Source organism: Hydra vulgaris, chromosome 03 (genome assembly GCF_038396675.1).
Source record: "Hydra vulgaris chromosome 03, alternate assembly HydraT2T_AEP".
Classification (NCBI taxonomy): Eukaryota; Metazoa; Cnidaria; class Hydrozoa; order Anthoathecata; family Hydridae; genus Hydra; species Hydra vulgaris.
Window position 1 is genome coordinate 24,902,141 of NC_088922.1, and position 20,170 is coordinate 24,922,310.

Below are 20,170 nucleotides of genomic sequence, written 5' to 3' on the forward strand. Positions count from 1 at the left end.
TTGAAAAATAAAAAGGTTTTTTTTTAAGCAAACTATTTCCTATTAATGTATTAAATTATAATGTATTATTATATTATATATTATGTATTATATATTATATATTATGTATTATATATTATGTATTTAACAGTTTTAATAAACTAAAAAGAGTTACATTGACGAATTTCAAAAAGTTTATTACCTCCCTACCACCTTAAAATCAAGTTTATCATTTATATTTTTTAACCTTTTTTAAAAATATTTTAATAAAAATCATTTAAAATATATAAAACTATAATTCTTAACATCAAAATATTTGTTTTACAATTTTGAATCTCAAAATGAATAAATTACTGAACTACTTTGTACCGAATACAATATTAGTAAATACCTTGACAACACTAGTAAATACCTTTACAACACTAGTAAATACCTTTGCAACACTAGTAAGGCTCGAACATATATGTGCGTGTCCTAACAACTTACAACTATAAGGGGTTGAACATACTTGTGCATGCCCTACATACAAGCACTCTCAATCACATTGCTTTATTTAATGCTTTTATAAAATCAATACAAGTCTAATAATGAATAGTTTGTTTTAGTAAGAATTGTTAATTTTTATCGCTTTTGTTACAAGTTTTTTATTTAAAATGTGTTAAGTTATTTTTTATCAATTTAAAAAAACTAATTTATTATAAATTGACTTTCATAAGCTTCAACGCCTAAGTTTAAACGCCTATATATTTGACTATTCAGTCAAATATATAGGCGTGGATTTTATATAAATTTTTAAACAAAGAACTTTTAAGAAATTAACTGCTGTTTGGTTTGAAGATAGGAAACCAACTTAGGGGAAACTCTAGATGTTATAAGAAGAGTTTACATTAAGTGGTGGGTTTTAGGGGTTGCCATGGGGTAGAAGCCCCCCCCCCCCTCCTTGGGACTTTTTTTCAGAAATATTATTTTGTAAATTAACTATTATATAGAATTGGACCATTATACTGACGAATGAAATTGACTATTATACGTAATTATACGTATATGAACTTGATAATTACACTGATGTACAAAAAATTAAAAAAGAAAGTTACATATTATTATGTTGTAGAAAAATTTACTATTTTATTAAAATAACTAATTAAACTACTCTATTAATTATTGGAAATTTTGTTGACGATGCAATGAATCAGTTTTTGCTGTTTTTTTGACGCAAAACTTTAACGTTTCATAAAACTTTTGATAATGCAATTAAAAAAATATATTTTTAATACAAATTTATAAGTTATTGATTAAGAAGTAAAATTTCTTAAAGATTTTATTAATCCGAGAGTTATAGATGCCTAAAAGTTTTTAATAGCAAGCCTAAGTTTTTTTGATAGAATTCTTATTTATTTATTTTTTTGAGATTTACAGTAAAAACTTTACTAACCGTAACGCGTGTACATAAAGCGATGTATACAAAAAATGCATGAAAATAAATCATTGAAAAAATAAAAACCAAAAAATTAGTTTTCCCCCGTGCTTAAAATATCTATATCCTTGGTATTTTGAAGGAATAATGCAATTAAATATCTTTTTTTATAGTTAAGTCGTGGCTTGTGTATTTTAGGAAATCGCCACTGTTGTGAACAATTCTAAGTTTTACAACTTTGTTTGAAATTATTCATTGAGAGGATTATGATTTAATTAGCCTTCCCTTTAGAATTATAATGATCTAAAAAATCTTTTGCTCGAAAAATATAACTTAGAACGTTGCATGGTATTTGGAATTAAAAGAAGTTTACTTAACGTAGTAAATTGCTAAAGTAGCATTTAAAGGGTCATTTTTTATTGTCAGTTGAAATGGTGAGGAAATTATTTTTATTTTTTTTAAATTGATTATAAAAACATTTTTTAATTGCTTATTTTCGGTTTTTATTTTGATTTAATTTTTTAAACAAACTTTCTTTTGTTTTTTATTTAAACTTTTTATTTTTGTTGAGAAGTTCAAAATGCGAATAGGGTAGATTTTTTCAATAAACAAGCAACCACTTTCTTTTGAAATAGCGTAATAAACAAATTCCAAATATTTACAATTAAATAATAATAAATAATTAATAACAAATAAATTATAATTATTGTTATTATTTAAAGTATTATGTTCGCGTTTATTATTGAAGCAACTCTAAAAGATTACCTTAAGGGCTTCCGTTATCTAAATTATTGTAATTATTTCTATTACTACAATAACAGTAACTATTATTTATCGTTTTAAATTATCCCATAAACCCCCTCACATCCACCACCGGCCCTACCTCTCACCCCCCTCCCCTCAAGTATAAATGAGCTTATTTAGTCATTTATACTTGCAAAGTTAATCAGTGTTTCCGAGGTTAAACAGCTTGAACGTAATTGTTAAAAAAAACAACAGAAAAACAATGCTTTTACAGGGAAAAAAGTTCAAAATTGTGCTCATTTTAAAACCTTCTTCGACCACTTGGTGAAATTACACATTTATTTTGTTTAGGGAAAGTACGGATGACAGCTTTATCTTTTTTCTTTTACACAACTTTTAACTCATTGTTACTTGCTACTCTTTTTTTAATAAATGTAAATTGATAAAACATTTCAAATATCGCTTGTAATGATTTTAATATTGTTGCTTTTTTTTTACTATTATAAAAATATGTTTTCTGGATATCTTTTTTTGAAATATAGTCTTGATAGATAAACAAACCTAATTTATTTGGAACAATTTTGAAAAACAAATCCCAATTCAAATTGTAGTGCGTTACCATAGTAATCGTGTTAGTCTGCAAAACATTCATAATTTAATAAAACTTAGTTCTCAGATTTCTAAAAAATTTCTTTGGTGTCATTTTTGAAGTGTTTGCGTACAAGCTCAAGCTTTGTTTTCTGTTAGGTTAACGTGTAATGTTGTAAAAACAAAAGTAAACATTAAACATGGCATTATAAGCTACTTGAAACAACTGGACAAGGGCATTGTAGTCTATATCATGCTTTAAAAAAAAATAAAATAACAGCAGGTCTGACATTTTGTTCACAGGAGTTTTTTTTATCATAGCTATTGAAAATTGTCACTAGTCAGCCCAAAAAACTTTTTAAGTTTTTTAAAAAAAAACAATTTCTATTTTTCTGCTCTAAACCATACGCACAACTTTTACCTGTTGATATTTCAAAAGTTTATAAAAATTTTATAGGACTTAAGGTGGCTCATATAGAAAAAAAAACTCTTTTTTTTTTAAAAAAATTTGATTTTTTTTTTAAGATATCATTCAATGCAAAATTTATCATTCTTCTAGAAAATATAGACTTCATTCTTCTAGAAAATTTAGGCTTCATTCTTCTAGAAAATATAGACATTTTGCATAAAATACTTACTACTATTAGTTTAATTTAACATTTTTTTATAGGTAAGTTTAATTTTTTTATGATTAAAATTTCTTTTTAGAGGAAAATTTTTAAAATGATTGAAAAATTTTTATTAAAAAGTTATGTATTTTTATTTTCAAATATAAAATAAATATCTAAGTAAAGTCTGTATATTGTACAATATATGCAACTAAATAAAACGGTTTTTGATTTGTCATGTATTGAAGAGTGTGCTGCGCAGCTTGATTCAAGTTTTTGTAGCTATTGATACCTCAAAACATTTTACTTGTATTTTTTATCAGATTATCGATAATGTCCAGTAAACAGAATTTGGGAAGAAAAAAATCTAAGTTCAAAGGAAATCGGTTTACCAAGTCAAGCAAGGTGACAGAAACTTTGAAATCTTCTTCACTTTGTTATCAAAAAATACAAAAAACTTCCAATAAGACTTCTAAAGAAGATGATGATAATTATTTTTTGTTCGTAAATTTTAAAATTCTTAAAGATCTTATAAACAGTTTAACACGCTCTGTCTGTAATGTAAAAAGCTAAGTTTATCCAATAAACTTGATCTAAGAATGGGTTTTGCAAACAAACTTTTAATAAGATGCTTTTTTTGTAATTGGAGCAATCAATTTTATTCATCTCCAGCTTGTTCCTGTCCTCAAGATACACCAATAATTTATTGGTATCAATTCTGCCATAGTTTATTTTAATGATGGAGCAAATGGTGTAAACAGTGTAATGGCAGAGTTTGCAATTAATGAATGCAGATTTATGCAAAAAGCTAATATATTACTTAATAAGTTAAGTATTCGATGGTCTGTAAAGTATTCGATGGTCTGTAAAGTATTCGATGGTCTGTAAATAAGAGTAATGAGAAGACTAAAAAAGATGCAAAGAATTAAAAACCAAGAAAAAAGGTCTTCCAGATAATGCAAACAACAAAGGTGTTGCTGAAGTCTGTGTTTCTGGTAGTTTTTAAGTTGATATAATTGTTTCAAATATTTTTTTTTGTTTCTGTTTTTCGTTTTTACAAGTTTTTCGTTTTTCCTTTTTTTTGCAACTTTAAAACCGGATATCTCGTGATTGAGAAAAGTTTTTTGGCTGAAATTTTTAGTACATGTTCCTTGATCACAAAGATTTCAGATGTACTAAAATAATTAACTAAGAATAATTTTAACTAAGATAATTATTAACTAAGAAAATCCCCAAACACTTGTTTTTTAATGTATAGTTTGTTATTTTATTTTTAATATTGTGTCCAATTTGAGATTTTTAAATATTTTTCTTTTGTTTTAGTAGAAATGAATGATAATAATATAATGAAGCTATAAACAAAAAACTATTAAGTTACGAAAAAAATTGATCAAGACACAGTGTTTTGAATTTTTTCAGATTTTCCCTCTTTTAACACTGATTTTGATAAAATTTGTCTTAAATATAATTTACTAAAAGTTTTTTTTATCAATTTTTTAGTTTTCTATATTACCAAAAGCAAACCAAAATATATATGAACCACTGGAATTGCTTTTATTCAAAAAAAAATTTTTTCTATCTGAGCCACCTTAAGTTTTACAATTTTTTGACCCTAAAATAAAAACTATAACATTTTGTTTAAAAAGCGCTTCAAAAGGTTCTCTTTGTAGCATTTTATAGTATCAAGGCTCTCTTTGCAGCATTTTTTATGGCATCATTACCAACCTTTTAAACCTATTTTGGAAAATTTCTTAAATTTCTAGCAATCCTATTGATTAATCTCACTCGAAGATCAAAATAATCTAATTTGAAGATATAAATAATTTCACTTGAAAATATAAATAAGATTTTTAGATAAGATTTCAAATCTTATCGAAAAACATCTGTCTCAATTTTAAATAATGAGAAAGCTTTTTTATACGATTCTCCAATTATTGAAACCATATTCTAGACAGTGCTCATCCATCCAGAAGGATCTTCCTTTATCATACGGTTGTAAAATTTTACTACTGAAAAAAAGGAGAGTAATACATTTTCATTTGTATTTAAAGCACAACATGTAGTTACCATTATTCCTCGTCTTGCAGACGGTACTCTTCAAACTTGTTTACTACCTCTACTGACTACTGTACGATTGCTAAACCAGATTTGTCAACACTGCGTATAAATAGATCAAGCTTATATTTATTTCTTGCTGTTTTAAGATTTTTAAAAGGTTTTCCTACTGTGTATAGATTAAAAGCGCTTACCCAGCTAGCACACTACGTTGGATCAACGTCAAAACAACGTTGGGAAAACGTCGTTTTGACGCTAGCCTAATAGCTGAATAATCAAGCGAAGTAGTTGTTTTAGGTGTTTGTAGAGACAGCTCTGGTTGTATTATTAAAACCTTGTAACAAATCAATCCCTATGATTTTGTCTTTGATTTACATTGATGCGCAGATTATTTTTCACAGCAAATGTCACGTATTGACATAGTTGATCATAGTTCAATTAGTAGATAACTTGAAAAAAAATTTTTATGCTTGTTTAATTTTCTAATGTTGTAGTGACGCTTAAAAAATTTTTATGCTTGTTTAAAAAATTCGTATTGAACTTCTTTTTACTACTATATTTCTTTAAAGTCATTCGATTGATGTTAAACTTGCAGCTACAACATTCAATGGTCTTTCATCTAAAACCTTATTAACACCTACTTTTATTACTTCACTAGGTACAGTAGGTGAGGTAGTAGCTCTATCTTTTTTATTCTATTTCTAACCATATCATAATCTGAAAACTAAAAATAAAGCTAAAAAACAAAGTTTTTTATACATTTTATTAGTTTAAGATAATTACATTTTATAAATGAAATGCTAAAAACTTTTGTTTGTTTATATATAAATATTTTTCTATAATTAGTACATGCCATTCGTTTAACAATATGACTTTTACACACATAAACAATTTAGGCCATATATGAGACACTTAGATCCTACAACCACTAATTCACTCATGCCTGCAATCATAGTGCCCTAATAGGTACAAATAAGTATCAACACAATATTATATACACAACTTGTAAATAGACCTTAAAAATATAAAAATTACACACCCAACACATATTGATTTACAGTAAAATGGTAACTAACTCAGAAATATTATTAACAATTAGCAGTTATATTAATATTCTAATTAACAATAATTTAACTATAAAATTAAAAACTTATTTGAATTAGTTTATTAGTATATTAAAAAAGTTTGTTTTTGATGACAATAAAACCTGCATTTTTTATAATGCCGCTTAAGAACGTATGAACAAAAATGTTATGAATAAACAGTTAAGAGCAGTATAAAGGTTGAGAAAATTCTCACAAATAAGGCAAAAATGAACGAGTAAAAAATCATACGGCCTCAGTTTTATATTATACAGTAGAATCCCGTTAACTCGGACTCTGAAGGGATATATATTTATTGTCTGACTCAGCGAGTGTCCGAATTAAGCAAAGTTGTAGTTAAGTCGGACTTTTTGAAAATGTCCGACATAGAGATTTCGAGACTTGTCGAAAGTTCTTCGATATATAAATATTATGTACATATAAATAGAACAATATAACCTTATGTGAAATATATACTTTTGTATTTATAATATATACTATAAACAAAAAAAGTCCGAAATTGATGTTTGCTTCAGTGACTCGCACAATTCTTTTTCAAACAGCTTTGAAGCATGAAAGCTTCTCTTTCAATTTCACCACTCTGAGTAAACATCGAAAAATAAACAAGAGTATCAATTGCTTTACGAACATCTTAAGTTATTTGTTTTGTCACCGTTTCATCCAACGTTTCGTTTTCTTTTTCTTCTTGCATTTCTTCTTCAACTACCTCAATGATATTTTGAAAAATATCTTCATCTGTCATCACTCCTCTCATAACCAAAATGTCATCATCAATTGTTAGCATATCTTCGTAAGTAAAATTTTTCGGAACAAGATCCTCATCACGCTGACTTAACTGATCAATTGAATTTTTTAATGCTGGAAAGTATTCTTCATTTTTGTCTGGTACTCCTATTCCTTCCTTAAATCCTGCTTTGCGGAAGCAGTTAATAATAGTGGTTTCTGAAACTTTATTCCAAGAATGAACAGGTATTTTCATAGCATCAAGTATAGAGATTGAAGGCTTTTTTTTCCGTTATCATAGCATTTATGATCTTGTTAATTAAATTAGTTCGGTACTTACACTTTAACGATCGAATGACTCCTTGATCCATTGGCTGCAAACATGGAATTGTGTTTGGGGAAAAAAAGTAGAGTGTGACCGATTTAAAATTCTCAATATTTGGATGGGCTGTGCAATTATCAATAACCAATGCTACCTTACGCAACAGGATTTGTTTGACTTCCCAATAACAAACATTGGAAGTTTTTTTACACGTGATAGCTGCAGCAAGCCCAGTTAATCCAGCAAACCCGGTTAATTTATTTGAAAATGCTTTATAGAACAAACCGAACTCATCTGCATTAAATATATCAAGCGAGTTATAACGAGACAATATTATCGGTAAAGTTGTTTCCCTCCAAGGAGCGGCCATTTCATTAGAAACATCTTGACTTTCACCTATGAAAAATAACTTTAAAATCAGCATAGATTTTTTTAGCTATGGTTTGGGACTTTATTTGCTTTTCATGTCTTGTGTGGTAATAAGCCAAAACGTGGTAATGACTTTAAACAAATTAAAATAAAATAATTGGATTGATAATTTATTGGTTTATGGGCGATGGAATAGAAATGAGAGTTCCATGGTTGTTATTATTTTTCAGACAAATGGCTGAAAATAAGTAAAAATGATAAAATACCTGATAAATAAAATGATAAAATACCTGATATTGTTTTAAAGGATACATTGTTTCTTTTTTTCCATCTATCTAACCATTCATCAGATGCTTGAAAGATTTCACAACCAAGTTCTTTTGCAAAATGTAAAGCTTTGACTTTGAAAATGGTTCCAGACACAGGAATTTTTTTGTGTCGGGTGTTTAAAAATCAGATATAACATGCTTTATCCAAATCCTCATTTAGAGAGACACGCGTCCGCACTCTTTTTGCAGAAGTTTTATTTTTTTCGACTTTTAAATATATTGTGATTTTTTCTTTTGACTATCCAGACAATGTTTGCTTTGGAATGTCATAATTCTTTGATATAAATACAAATGATTCTCTTTTTGTCGAGTTTTTTTAGCATTTTGTATTTTTCTGTTATAGTTCTACTTGATAACTTTCTTTTAGCAACCGTCGACATTTTTAGTAAATAAAAATCGAAGTATAACAGAATCAAATATATCAGTGAAAATGTTTAGGGGTCGTCCATAAAGTACATACGCTTTTTTTTCGTCGACCCCGTTTTGAACTTCCTTTCAAATGCTCGTCCGCGGTACCCTGTGATAAGACCGTAACAGAATTCTTGTGGCACCAAAAAATATATATATATTTTATTTTTTATTTTTTTATTTTTATTTGCCGAGTAATATTATTTACACTAAGATTTATATTATTATACAGGCAGGACTTCAAGAAGATCGTAATGACCTTATCACAAAACTCTATTTTCTTCTACAATAAAAACATCTATATACTATGTAAAATAGATATATACCGAGAATATATAATCACTAAATATATCTTAAATTGAATACTCTACATACCTCAGAAGTGAAACTCAAAAAAAAACATAAAAAATCAATATACAGTATAGCAACTAAAAATATTTTTTAAAAAATCAAAAAAATCAAGAATATTTTTTGTTGAAAAAATGATTTTTTTAATAGATTGTTTGAAAAACGAATAGGTCAATTCAGATGAAAAAACAAAATTAGGCCGTACTATTTCATTCTAGAGAAAAGGTCCACGATAAGATATGCAAAATTGAGCTTGTTTATCATTGCCAAAAGGTTTTTCTAAAATGCTATTATGGCGTAGGTCATATTTGTTTTTGGGTTTAATTTTATAAAGGTTTACAAAAACATCGGGGGATATAAGTTCTTTACATTTGTACATAAAACACAAAACTTTAAATACATTTAGCTGATAAACATTTAAGGCGTCCATATCTTTAAAAAGCGGTTCAGAGTTCGAAAAACGATTTTTATAATTTATTATGCGAGCTGCGTGTTTCTGATGCCGATAAAGAGATTTAAGTTTAGTTTTATGTGTACTTTCCCATATAATATTTGCATAGTTGGTATTTCATTGAATAAAAGAGTAATATAATTGTGTTAATTACTTTTTGTTTAAAATACCTCTAGATTTGTATAGATTTCAAATATTTTTTGGAACTTTATTAGAAATATTATTGATGCTTGATTTCCAAGTCAGATTTTCTTCAATAAAAACTCCTAAAAATTTTATCACTTTTTCTCTTTTTAGGATGACATTGTCTATAAAAAGATCAGGCATATTTACAGGCAGTATCTGTTTTTTATATTTTGAATGGAAAAGTATCCATTTCGTTTTTTCAATATTTAAAGATAACCTATTTTTTTTTGAACCAAAATTAAATATTTTTAAGTTCTTTGTTCATATTATTAAAAAGTATGTTTATATTTTCATGTAACTGAAACAAGTTTGTGTCGTCTGCAAAAATTATAGTCTTAAATTGGATGCTTTGTTGAGATCATTTATATATATAATGAAAAGAAGTGGTCCAAGTATGGATCCTTGTGGGACACCATATGCTATGTTCATTAATGTTTGAGGTTGGGAATCTTTGTGAAAAACAAACTGCTTTCGGTTTGAGAGATGAACTTTCGGTTTGAACCAACTTAGAGTTTTACCTGCTATACCATAACATTCAAGTTTTTAAAGCAAAATATTATAATCAACCGTGTAAAAAGCTTTTGACAAGTCAATGAAAACACCAAGTGTAAATTTTTGATTTTTAAAAGATTCGTTAATACAACGTGTTAATTGAAGGATAGCATGTTCGGTTGAGTTGTTTTTTTTAAAAATAAACTGATTTTCATAAAGGAGTTTATTGGTAATTATGTGCGTGTACACTCTGTTATACATTATTCTTTCTAATATTTTTGCTACGAATTACTTTTGCTATTTTCAGAGAGTCTGGGAAAGAACCTTGTTTAATTGATGATTTAAAGATTTTGTAAAGAATATCTTTCATGACGTTATAAGAGTCTATCACAATATATCCATTTATACCGTCAGGTCTTACTGATTTATTTCTTTTTAACGATCTAAAAGCTATATCAAATGTAAGGAGTTTAGCGTTAAAGGGATTTTGTTTGATAAATTTGCTCCTATAGCGGAAAAAAATGTGTTAAATTCAGTCGCAATTTCATTAGTATCATAAGTTATTTTATTTCCAACTTTTATTGCAAGTGAAAGAGAGGTTGAAATTATTTTTTGCTTTCCTGTAATTTCTTTCATTAATTCCCAGACGCGTTATAAGTTATGTTTGTGCTGAGTAAGCAGTTTATATTAATTTTTTTTAGCATTTTTGCGAAGTTTTTCAAACAGATTTTTGTAGTTTTTGTAATTTTGTTTACGTTTTTCGGATTTTGTTGTTAAGTATGTATTATACAAATTTTGTTTTAGTTTTGAAGACTTGTTTAATGCCTTAGTTATCTAAGGAGATAATATGTCTTTGGGCTTGAGATTTATTTCACATATTGGAAAATTAGCGTCATAGATTTTAAAGAAAGTTTAAAAAAGTGTGTTATAGAAAATGTTTATGTAATCATTAAAGTTTATGTGATTCCGGTCCTGCTGTAAAATTTGATCTTTAAATGATTTTAAGTTACAATTGCTAACAATTTGCTTTTTTATTGTCATTCTGCCCTCGTTTTTTATTTGATAGTCTGACTCTGAAAAAAATATTGTAAAATGATCAGAAACATCAGTTTTTATAATTCCTATTTTTAGAGATTTAATAAAATAGTCTGCGGTTAATATATTATCAATTAATGTCGATGGTTTGAATAAGAGTATATATATATATATATGTATATATATATATATATATATATATATATATATATATATATATATATATATATATATATATATATATATATATATTACAGCATTTCATTACTCGGTTACAAGCATCATTAAGCATCGATTTGGTATAACGGGTGATGTCAACCTAACGTGACTGATTTTTATATATACTTTTCATCAAACCTTTTCTATTTTGCTCGTAGTTTTTAAAAAAATTATTTCAGCAACTATGTCAATAACTATTGTTTAAAAATCTACAATGTGTATATGTGTATATGTGTATATATGTAATCTACAATGTGTATATGTGTAATCTACAATGTGTATATGTGTAATCTACAATGTGTATATGTGTATATGTGTATATGTGTAGCTATTGACAAGATATAGACTTGTTGTTATGTTGTAGTTAGTTACAAAGTAACAAAGTTAAAATAAGTAAAAAAGTTACAATAAGTACCAAAGATACAATAAAAAAAAATTGTCTAAAAGTTACTGTAAATCTAGTCGCTAAACAATTTCCCACCGAGATTCATCTCAAATAAACAAACTTAAAGTAATACAAGAAAAATAGCAATCTTAGATGGTTTAAAAATATCTTGCATATGCTGGAAAGTATCGTAGTATAAACATTGCAATGTTTAAAGTTTAATTAACTTCAAATAAAGGTTGAGAAGAAGCTGGGTTGGTTTAGAAATAAACCAACCCAGCTTCTGGGTTGGTTTATTTCTAAACAATAACACAGGGTGCTAATGCATAAACAAGAGTATCTAAATACAATCATTTAATTAAAAAATAAAATATGTTAGAAGCTGCTAATTATTTATGTCACCAATTTTTGGCAATTTTTATCTCCCCCTTCAAAAATTCCTTTTAAGTACCAATGTGACTCAAAAGGAATTTTTGTATCTTTTATTTTAGACTTTATATTACCCTTTATTTTTAGAATTTCTCTTGAATATTGAATTTTCTGGGTCTTCTACAACAATTGTTACCTTGTACAAATTTTTATCTATTCTTTTACAAGCAAGATGTGCTGAATTTTGCGTTTATTTTGGGGAAGCAAAATCATAGGAAATGAACCTTTTTTTCCTCCAACTATGCCATTTTTGAAGTTGTTCAGTACATGAAAGCGATAATATTTTTTCCTTAATATTATGAAAGTGTTTTAGAAATAACAATAATACAAGAACATGGCAACATAGCCCCCTCACACCAACTGGACATTCACAATAAGATTTCTGTTATTTTAAATAACATTACAGCAGGACGAATTTGTTCTCCGTGATATTCTTTTTATAAGTCCTCTTAAAAACAACCTATTAGATAAACTAAAATCCCTTAAAGCTTTAACACTCACAATTTTTCTGCTTTTCATAACAGAATATCCTTTTTGTTATTGTCCTAAACTGCCTTCACGTTTATATAAAGTATACTTTTTGAATGTTGATGAGTTATAGAAGGGTACTACGAATCGTTACTATTCCAAGGAGCAATCGAAGGTGGGATGCTTGTAGGATTCAAGAAAGTTAAGAATAGAAAACGTCTTTCAGTTTTTGAGTTAGAGAAGGATACAGTTTTAATTTATTTATTCTGATACATAACTCATGTAAATTGCTACTTGAAGATAAGCCATGGTCAATTAGCCATTTTATAGAACCGTTTTTTTTTGTTCGAAGTATCATTATTTTTTATTAAAAAAAGGTAGAGATTATATGATTTTTTTTTTTTAACAATTTGATTCATATATATTCTATAAAGATGGCACCAAAATTTCATACGCCAAACCCGTATGAAAGTATGAAACCCGTATGAAAGTCCTTAATGAATTTAAGTTCGTGTTCGGAAAAAAATGAATTTAAGTTCGTGTTCGGAAAAAAATATCTCCTTCAGGCAGCGGATATTTCAAAGGTCACGTGATATTTGTTTAGAAATAATCGTTCGCGTCAATTTTAAAATTAAAACTAAAAATTAAAGTTGAAAAAAAGTTAGTTCAATTTGCTACAAATAATCTGATAAGTTTTCATTCTAACTCTATTCATATTAAAAGCTTGGTAGTATTGCATGTTTTATAAAATAAATGTCATATTTATTTTATAATCAACTATCGAAAAAAAAGTTTTTGCTTAAAAAATCCTAACGACAAAAGATTAGACTTTTTTTTTTATCTACGTTGTCGAACAACTTAAACTTAAAGAAAAAGCAAACGCAATTTAAATTTTGTAGCAATGCTGGCCAGTCTAACCGGACCGATTTTCAGCTTGTGTTCATACGAAGAACTTTCACCCCGCCTTACCGGGATCCCAGTACACAGTGGGACGGTTACATACCAAAGAGTGGTACCAAAATTATTATTCCAATTTTTTTTTAATTTAAATAAAATTTTCAAGGGTTGAGGGGGGGGGGGGGAAGTTATTTCTGCCCCCGCAGAAATAACTTTCCCCCCCCCCCCCCCCCCACCTGGACCTGGTAACAGTATTACTCCTGTAGTACTGTTACCAGTTCATTCTGCTTTTGGCTCTTCAATTCTCAATCCCAAATGCCTTAACATTAAAAGGTGTATACGTTTTTTTTGGTTCAGCATACATTTGTTTATATCCCTTGGTTTCAAGCCAAACTTTAAATTCAACACGATAGGCAATATGCACATAATGGTAATCAAATCTTCTACAGCTTTACACAATAGAATCAAAGAATAGTATTTAGTTATAATGATATATTCTGTAATAAACGAATGTATTAAACAAGAACGCATGTCAAAAAATTGCAATAATTGGAGCATGGGAACAAAATACCCTTCAAAGGTTTACCCCTGCCCAAATGCGAGGGCAATGAGTTATTTTAATTTATTATCTTATACTAAATTCAAATTTATCAATAGGTTTCAAATTTCTTAAAACTATTTTTTATTGTTCATATGTTATGACAATTCTGGATCCAACACTTATTAAAGATGCAAAAAAGAAACATTTTAAAAAGACCTTGCGTCACTAAAAAACAATTAATTCAAAAAAGGGCAAAAAGTTGCGGCTACATTTTTCATTAAATTTTTCCTTAGCAAATTTAGCATCAACAAATGCTGAGACCATCTTGTAAAGAATTGTAAATTAGTTTTTCTGCTCCCCTAAAGTTAAAGAACCCTATTATTTTGCGATATTTTTTCATATTTTAGACCTACTTTCACGACTACATTCAATATATTTTTTAACTTAAAATTATCTAAAACTAGCCTCAATGGCTTTTCAATCAATATATATATATATATGTCTGAGAAAATATAACAATTATTTCTATATAAATCGGTCGAAACATTACCCACAAAATTTCTTTTGGATCGCCGTTTTGACAAAAAATTTCACTTTGTAACTAAATATCTCGTTATTGATATTTTTAAAAATTTGATGCTTTTACATTTTCATCTTGAAGGTCTTAGCAAACGAACCCACCATATAAAAAATCGTAAAAAAATATAAATAATTTCAATCTTGGCCACCCTATGTCCCACTGTGCAGTAGGTTAAAGACGACATCTCGCCAAGGCGGGGTGAATAATTTTACGTATTAAGGGGGAAACCCCTCTAAATTTACCCAAATTTTATAAAAAATATTTTTATTTATTTATGCATTTTAATGTACGCAGAATTCAAAATTATTTGTTTGTTTACTGATTTTAACCATTAAATCCTTCAAGTTTAGCTTTTTTTTAGGTACCTTAAAATTTATACCATAGCAACGCCCATAGCAACGGTGTAGCACCTTATTAAAAATCCTAATAACTTATGTGTATTTTTAAATAGCTGCAGTAAAATGCTTGGTTTGGCTTCTTTACTTATCCAGCGAGCGAAAAAAGTCTGGTTTATCAAGTCAGATTACAGCTTTCTGTTATTTTGAAGCTTTTAAAGTTGTCAATTTTCTTAATTTTTTTAAAAAATGAGTAAAGCGTGTTTTATAAAATCAAGAACAATAATTAAAAAAAGGAGGAGAGGTTTCTTAGGGAAGAAATTTAACAGTCTTGACAAAGAAAATATTGAAATGGAGTTAAATGATAATCCTTCTGTAACAATTTTGATTGATTCAAATAATACAACTGTTAATTATAACTCTGTAAATAACGAATCTGGATTAAATTTATTTTCCACATCTGTATCTGCAAAGAAGGTAAAGCCAATTGAATGTTCCAGAGCTTTTACAAGAATGAAAATATCTGGATATAGGATTATAGATTGCTCTATATTATCTGACATATTTAGTGCTTTAGCATGCCCTCAATGTGGCGAGTGTTCATCCTTGTCATTGTCCGAAAAAATGCAAGACAAAAAAAGACTTGCCTCAAAGTTACTTATCAAGTGCTGTAACTGCAATTATGAAAATGAGTTTTATACTTCAAAACAATGTAACAGATGATATGATATTAATTGTAGAACAGTATACGCAATGCGTGCACTTGGACAGAGACATTCTGGTATAAAAATATTCACCACTTTAATGAATATGCGACAACCAATGACTCCAAATAATTATGATAAGTTAGCTGTGAAAATAGGAGAATTGCGTAAACATGTTGCTAATGATGAAGTTTTTGATATTGGTGTGTCTTGTGATGGTACTTGGCAGAGAAGAGGCTTTTCGTCATTAAACGATGTCTTTTCTGCATTATCAATGGACACTGGAAAAGTTTTGGATGTCGAACCAATGTGCAGGTTCTGCAAAGGTTGCTTTGTAAAGAAAGATCTTTTAAAAACAAACCCTACAGCCTATGCCCAATGGAGGAACTCTCACATTTGTAAAAACAATTACAAAGGATCTGCAAGCGGTATGGAGACCACTGGTGCAAAACGAGTGTTTTTAAGATCTATTGGTAAGTACAAACTGCGATATGTGAATTTTTTAGGAGACGGGGACAGTAAAAGTTTCATTAATGTCATAGATACTTACCCTGGCATTCAAGTTAATAAGTTAGAATGTGTGGGACACTATCAAAAACGTGTTGGTACACGACTACGAAATTTAAAGAAAAGAGAAAAAGGTCTTGGTGGGCGTGGTTGTTTTACAGATGCTGTAATCGATCGTCTGCAAAATTTCTTTGGTGTTGCAATTAGGCAAAATGCTGGAAACTTAGCAGGTATGAAGGCAATCATATTGGCTTCATTATTTTATGTTGCATCTTCCAAAACAAATAACTTGCACTTTCCTTACTGTCCTACCGGCATCAATAGTTGGTGCAAGTTCAACTTTTATAAAGCAAATAAAACCAACACTTACAAACCGGGTCCAGGTCTTCCAATGAACATAATATTTGAGAAAGAGGGTATAACTTATGAACCAGGAGGATTTTAAATACTGTTTTTTAGATTTAATGAGGTTAATGATTGCTTTTTTATACATTTTTTGGTGTTATTTAATAAAAAAAATTATTAATTTGTTTTTTTCTCAGTATGAAGTATTTAAGACGCCGGCCAACATTGCTCGCCAGCCGTTCAAAAGCCATTTCTAAAATTTTCAGTGGTTGTTTATTAACTGGTATAGAGTGTTTTAAGTTGAATAGTTTTTTTTTTTTTTTTTTTTACATCTGCTGTTTACGCTATTTTAGTACCATATTATTGAATATTGAACTTTGACTTCAAAATACCTAATTTTATATTTGCAAAAAAATTCTGTTCAACTTAAAACACTCTTCTACTCTATATAAACACCATATAAAAAGTTCAACTTGGGTTGTTTTGCTCTCTGCCCACAATATTGGCCGGCGTGAAACCTGTTTTTGCTGTTTTTTGGTAATTTTTTATGGTTTCCATAGCAACATGTTACCATTTAATTTTTTTTTTGTACTTTTTTCTTATTTTTTTTATATATGCTATTGATCTGACAAACTTTTTTTTTTCTAAAAATTGATTTTAAAATTAGAGGGGGTTTCTCCCTTAACGCAATGTTTGAGTGTTAAAGGAGAGGCGAGATCTCGGTAGTTTTTTATCCCGATGAGGCGTGAGGGTTTTTATCCATATAAATACCCCCTTACACTCAAACCGAATTGACACTGAATTTAAACGTTAGTATGACAAAGATTGTGTTTTTTATATGAGGATCAAGTAAATGAAAAACAAGTTTTAAACCTGTCTAGATTATTCATTATTTTCCACTTTCAATAAGTTTTCAGACTGCTGAGAAATGTAATATATAACTTAAAACTTGCGTGAAATGTTTAATTCGAATATTTAATGCTTATCTTCTTTTAGTAGAAACACCATTTTTTAACAAAATATGTGTAAAATAATATTTTATTAGTAACTATCAAGTTAAATATCGCTTAAAATAAATTATTTTTTCAAAAGTTTTTAATTGTGTTTGAATGTTTCAAAATTAAATACCTCATAAACAAATAAGTATAAAAAATGTACTTTTTAGTTTCGCTCAAGAAGCGTATACATTTTTTTTATTAAATCGCAAAACCTTTGTATTTTTCCAGAGATCACACTAACAATATAATGCATTAAACTGTGCAGTTTAATGTATTAAATTATTTGTTTACTTTCCATTTACTTCATTTATGATTTCCTATTATTAGGTTGCATGATAATATATAAAAACACATTACTTTATTACTCAGCAGCACATGTAGATGGAGATTTACGTTCTACACAAGCCATAGCTCTTTTCATAAATAGTCGGTAGCCAAATGAGATAAAGTACGGGTTGAAATGTGATACAACATGTTAAAGAAATAGCAGTAACGATACCGTTTAAAACGCACAGTTTATTTCGCATAATTTAATACGTCATAACTATATTAAGCCAAAATCAAAAGATAAATCAACCTCAACATAACGGCTTGAACGTCATTTATTCATGCGTCAGCTCTTCTTTCAATGCCAAATTTTATCTTTTAACAAATAATTCTCAGTAATTATATGTTTGACTGGACTGATTTATTAAATGTCAAAATAAATTTTTAATTTTCATCAAAACAATAACCGTTAAAGCTATTGATAACTTACTCGTGTCCTTTAATAAACGCAGCTTTATTGTAGTCATAAAACATCTGTTATTATGACTACGGTTTTATCGAATCATGCTTGTCCAAAATTAAATTTAAAAAAAAGTGACCGAATGACGTCGGAATTACTTTATTAGGCGCGCAAATATTATTTTAAAACAACTGTTTTTGACAATAGTCAACAACGCATTTAAAAATATACAATACTTATATAGATGAGTTCTCTTTAAACTCTACCGGCATCTACGTTTAAAAAAAAACCGGCTAAGTACGTTTTAAAAAAAAAAAATTAAACTCTGGATATCTTCTAAGAAAAGGAAAGTTAATTGTTTTTGTAACTGGCATCTCAAACTTGGAAAAAAATCTCATGCCTTTTTATATTTTTGCAAAGGTATTAGTTTCGCATGATTATGTTAAAAATTAGTGTTATAAAAAAAAAACTGAAAAAGGATTGCAATGGCATCAACAATTATTCGGACAGTAAATTTAAAAAGAAGTAAAAAAGGATTAGGCTTTATAATATCAAATCAGTTTCCATGTATCATCAGTTGTGTTAATCAAAATACTCCTGCTTTTGATGCTGGCTTAAAATCTGGAGATGAAATTTTAGAAATAAACTCGATTGATGTTAGCCAATTCAAACACAATGATGTTGTAAAAACTATCTTATGCAATGAGCAACCTCACATCTTAATTAAAGTGCGTACGTTTTATAGTGTCTCAAAGGATTTTTTATTGCATGGCTTTAACCAACAGGTATTAGATATAACGCATTTAAGTGATCATGGAAAAAATAAAAAAAATTATACTCTTGAAAAAAATAGTAAAGATTGTTCAACTGTTGTCTCTAATAGCTATTGCGAAGAAAGAAAAGCAAATGTTCAACATTCAGAAATCACAGAAAATGATGTTCACTATTGCTTTGAAAATATTTCTACAAAGTCATCTCTAAAAAGATCTCCTAGTCAGCCTGTTTCTATTTATTATCCCCCAATCTATAATGTTGCACTCCTTTATTATTGTTCAGTTGATATTCCGCATGATATAAATTTAAAAACTTCTAGTGATTCTACAATAAATGACTGCATATCTAAAATTAAAAAAAAACTTAACAATAAACCTGTATTAGTACACCTTCAAATTTCAAAAATGGGTATCAAATTGATAAACCCATTTGGAAATGAAATAGTTACATACCCATTGCGAACAATTATTTTTAGTAATATATATGCAGAAGACAAACGCTTTTTTAGTTTTGTTACACAAAACTCTTTATTAGACCACTCACTTACAACTTCATTAAACAGTATTAAAAAGTTTGTCAAATCCAAAATAGTTTGTTTGTATGCGTGCCATGTATTTATGGTAGAAAGTAAGCTCTCTGTTCATTCAGATCATAAAGAATTTGCTGATGTGTTTAAAATTGCATGTACACCTAGTTTAAAATTTGATGGGTGTCAAGAATTTCCTCCTTCCCCTTCATATGTATTACAAGAGTTGAATGCATTTTTTAAAGAAAGGTAGAAGTTTCTTTAATTTTTAATTTATACTGATAGTTTATTGAATAATATTGGATATTATAAAATAAAGTAGACGTTTTTTTTAAATTATATTAAAAGTAAAATCCTATTAACCAAAATATCACCTTGTATGCACAGCTGTTTTGTCTTTAAAAAATAAGTTGTTTAAATATCCAAGAAAATTATTAACAATTTATTTCATACAGATTTTTTACTTGGAAAAAGAAAGAGGGAACTAATATGCCCCAAAAGTAGTAGTCATGGTAACATTAAAAAAATCAGATTTTTAATATATAAACTTTACACCAGAAATGTGATTTAAATATGAAAAA

At 28.1% G+C, this 20,170-nt stretch overlaps 1 protein-coding gene across 13 annotated transcripts in view; it reads left to right on the top strand.

The window, feature by feature from the left end:
- The window catches only part of LOC101235988 (regulator of G-protein signaling 12), a 58,359-nt gene that overhangs the window by 2,988 nt on the left and 35,201 nt on the right, over positions 1–20,170 (top strand). For 7 of the 13 annotated variants that reach the window (XM_065792738.1, XM_065792739.1, XM_065792741.1 and 4 more), the window contains exon 1: positions 18,731–19,838. The exons of 2 other annotated variants lie outside the window; for them this stretch is intronic. In XM_065792738.1, coding sequence (XP_065648810.1) covers positions 18,775–19,838 — 1,064 coding nt within the window. In that variant the 5' untranslated portion in view covers positions 18,731–18,774. Of the gene's footprint in view, positions 1–1,682; positions 1,828–9,738; positions 9,780–18,730; positions 19,839–20,170 lie in introns of those variants that run through there. 4 more of the 13 variants (XM_065792747.1, XM_065792745.1, XM_065792749.1 and 1 more) reach the window with 4 other exon arrangements.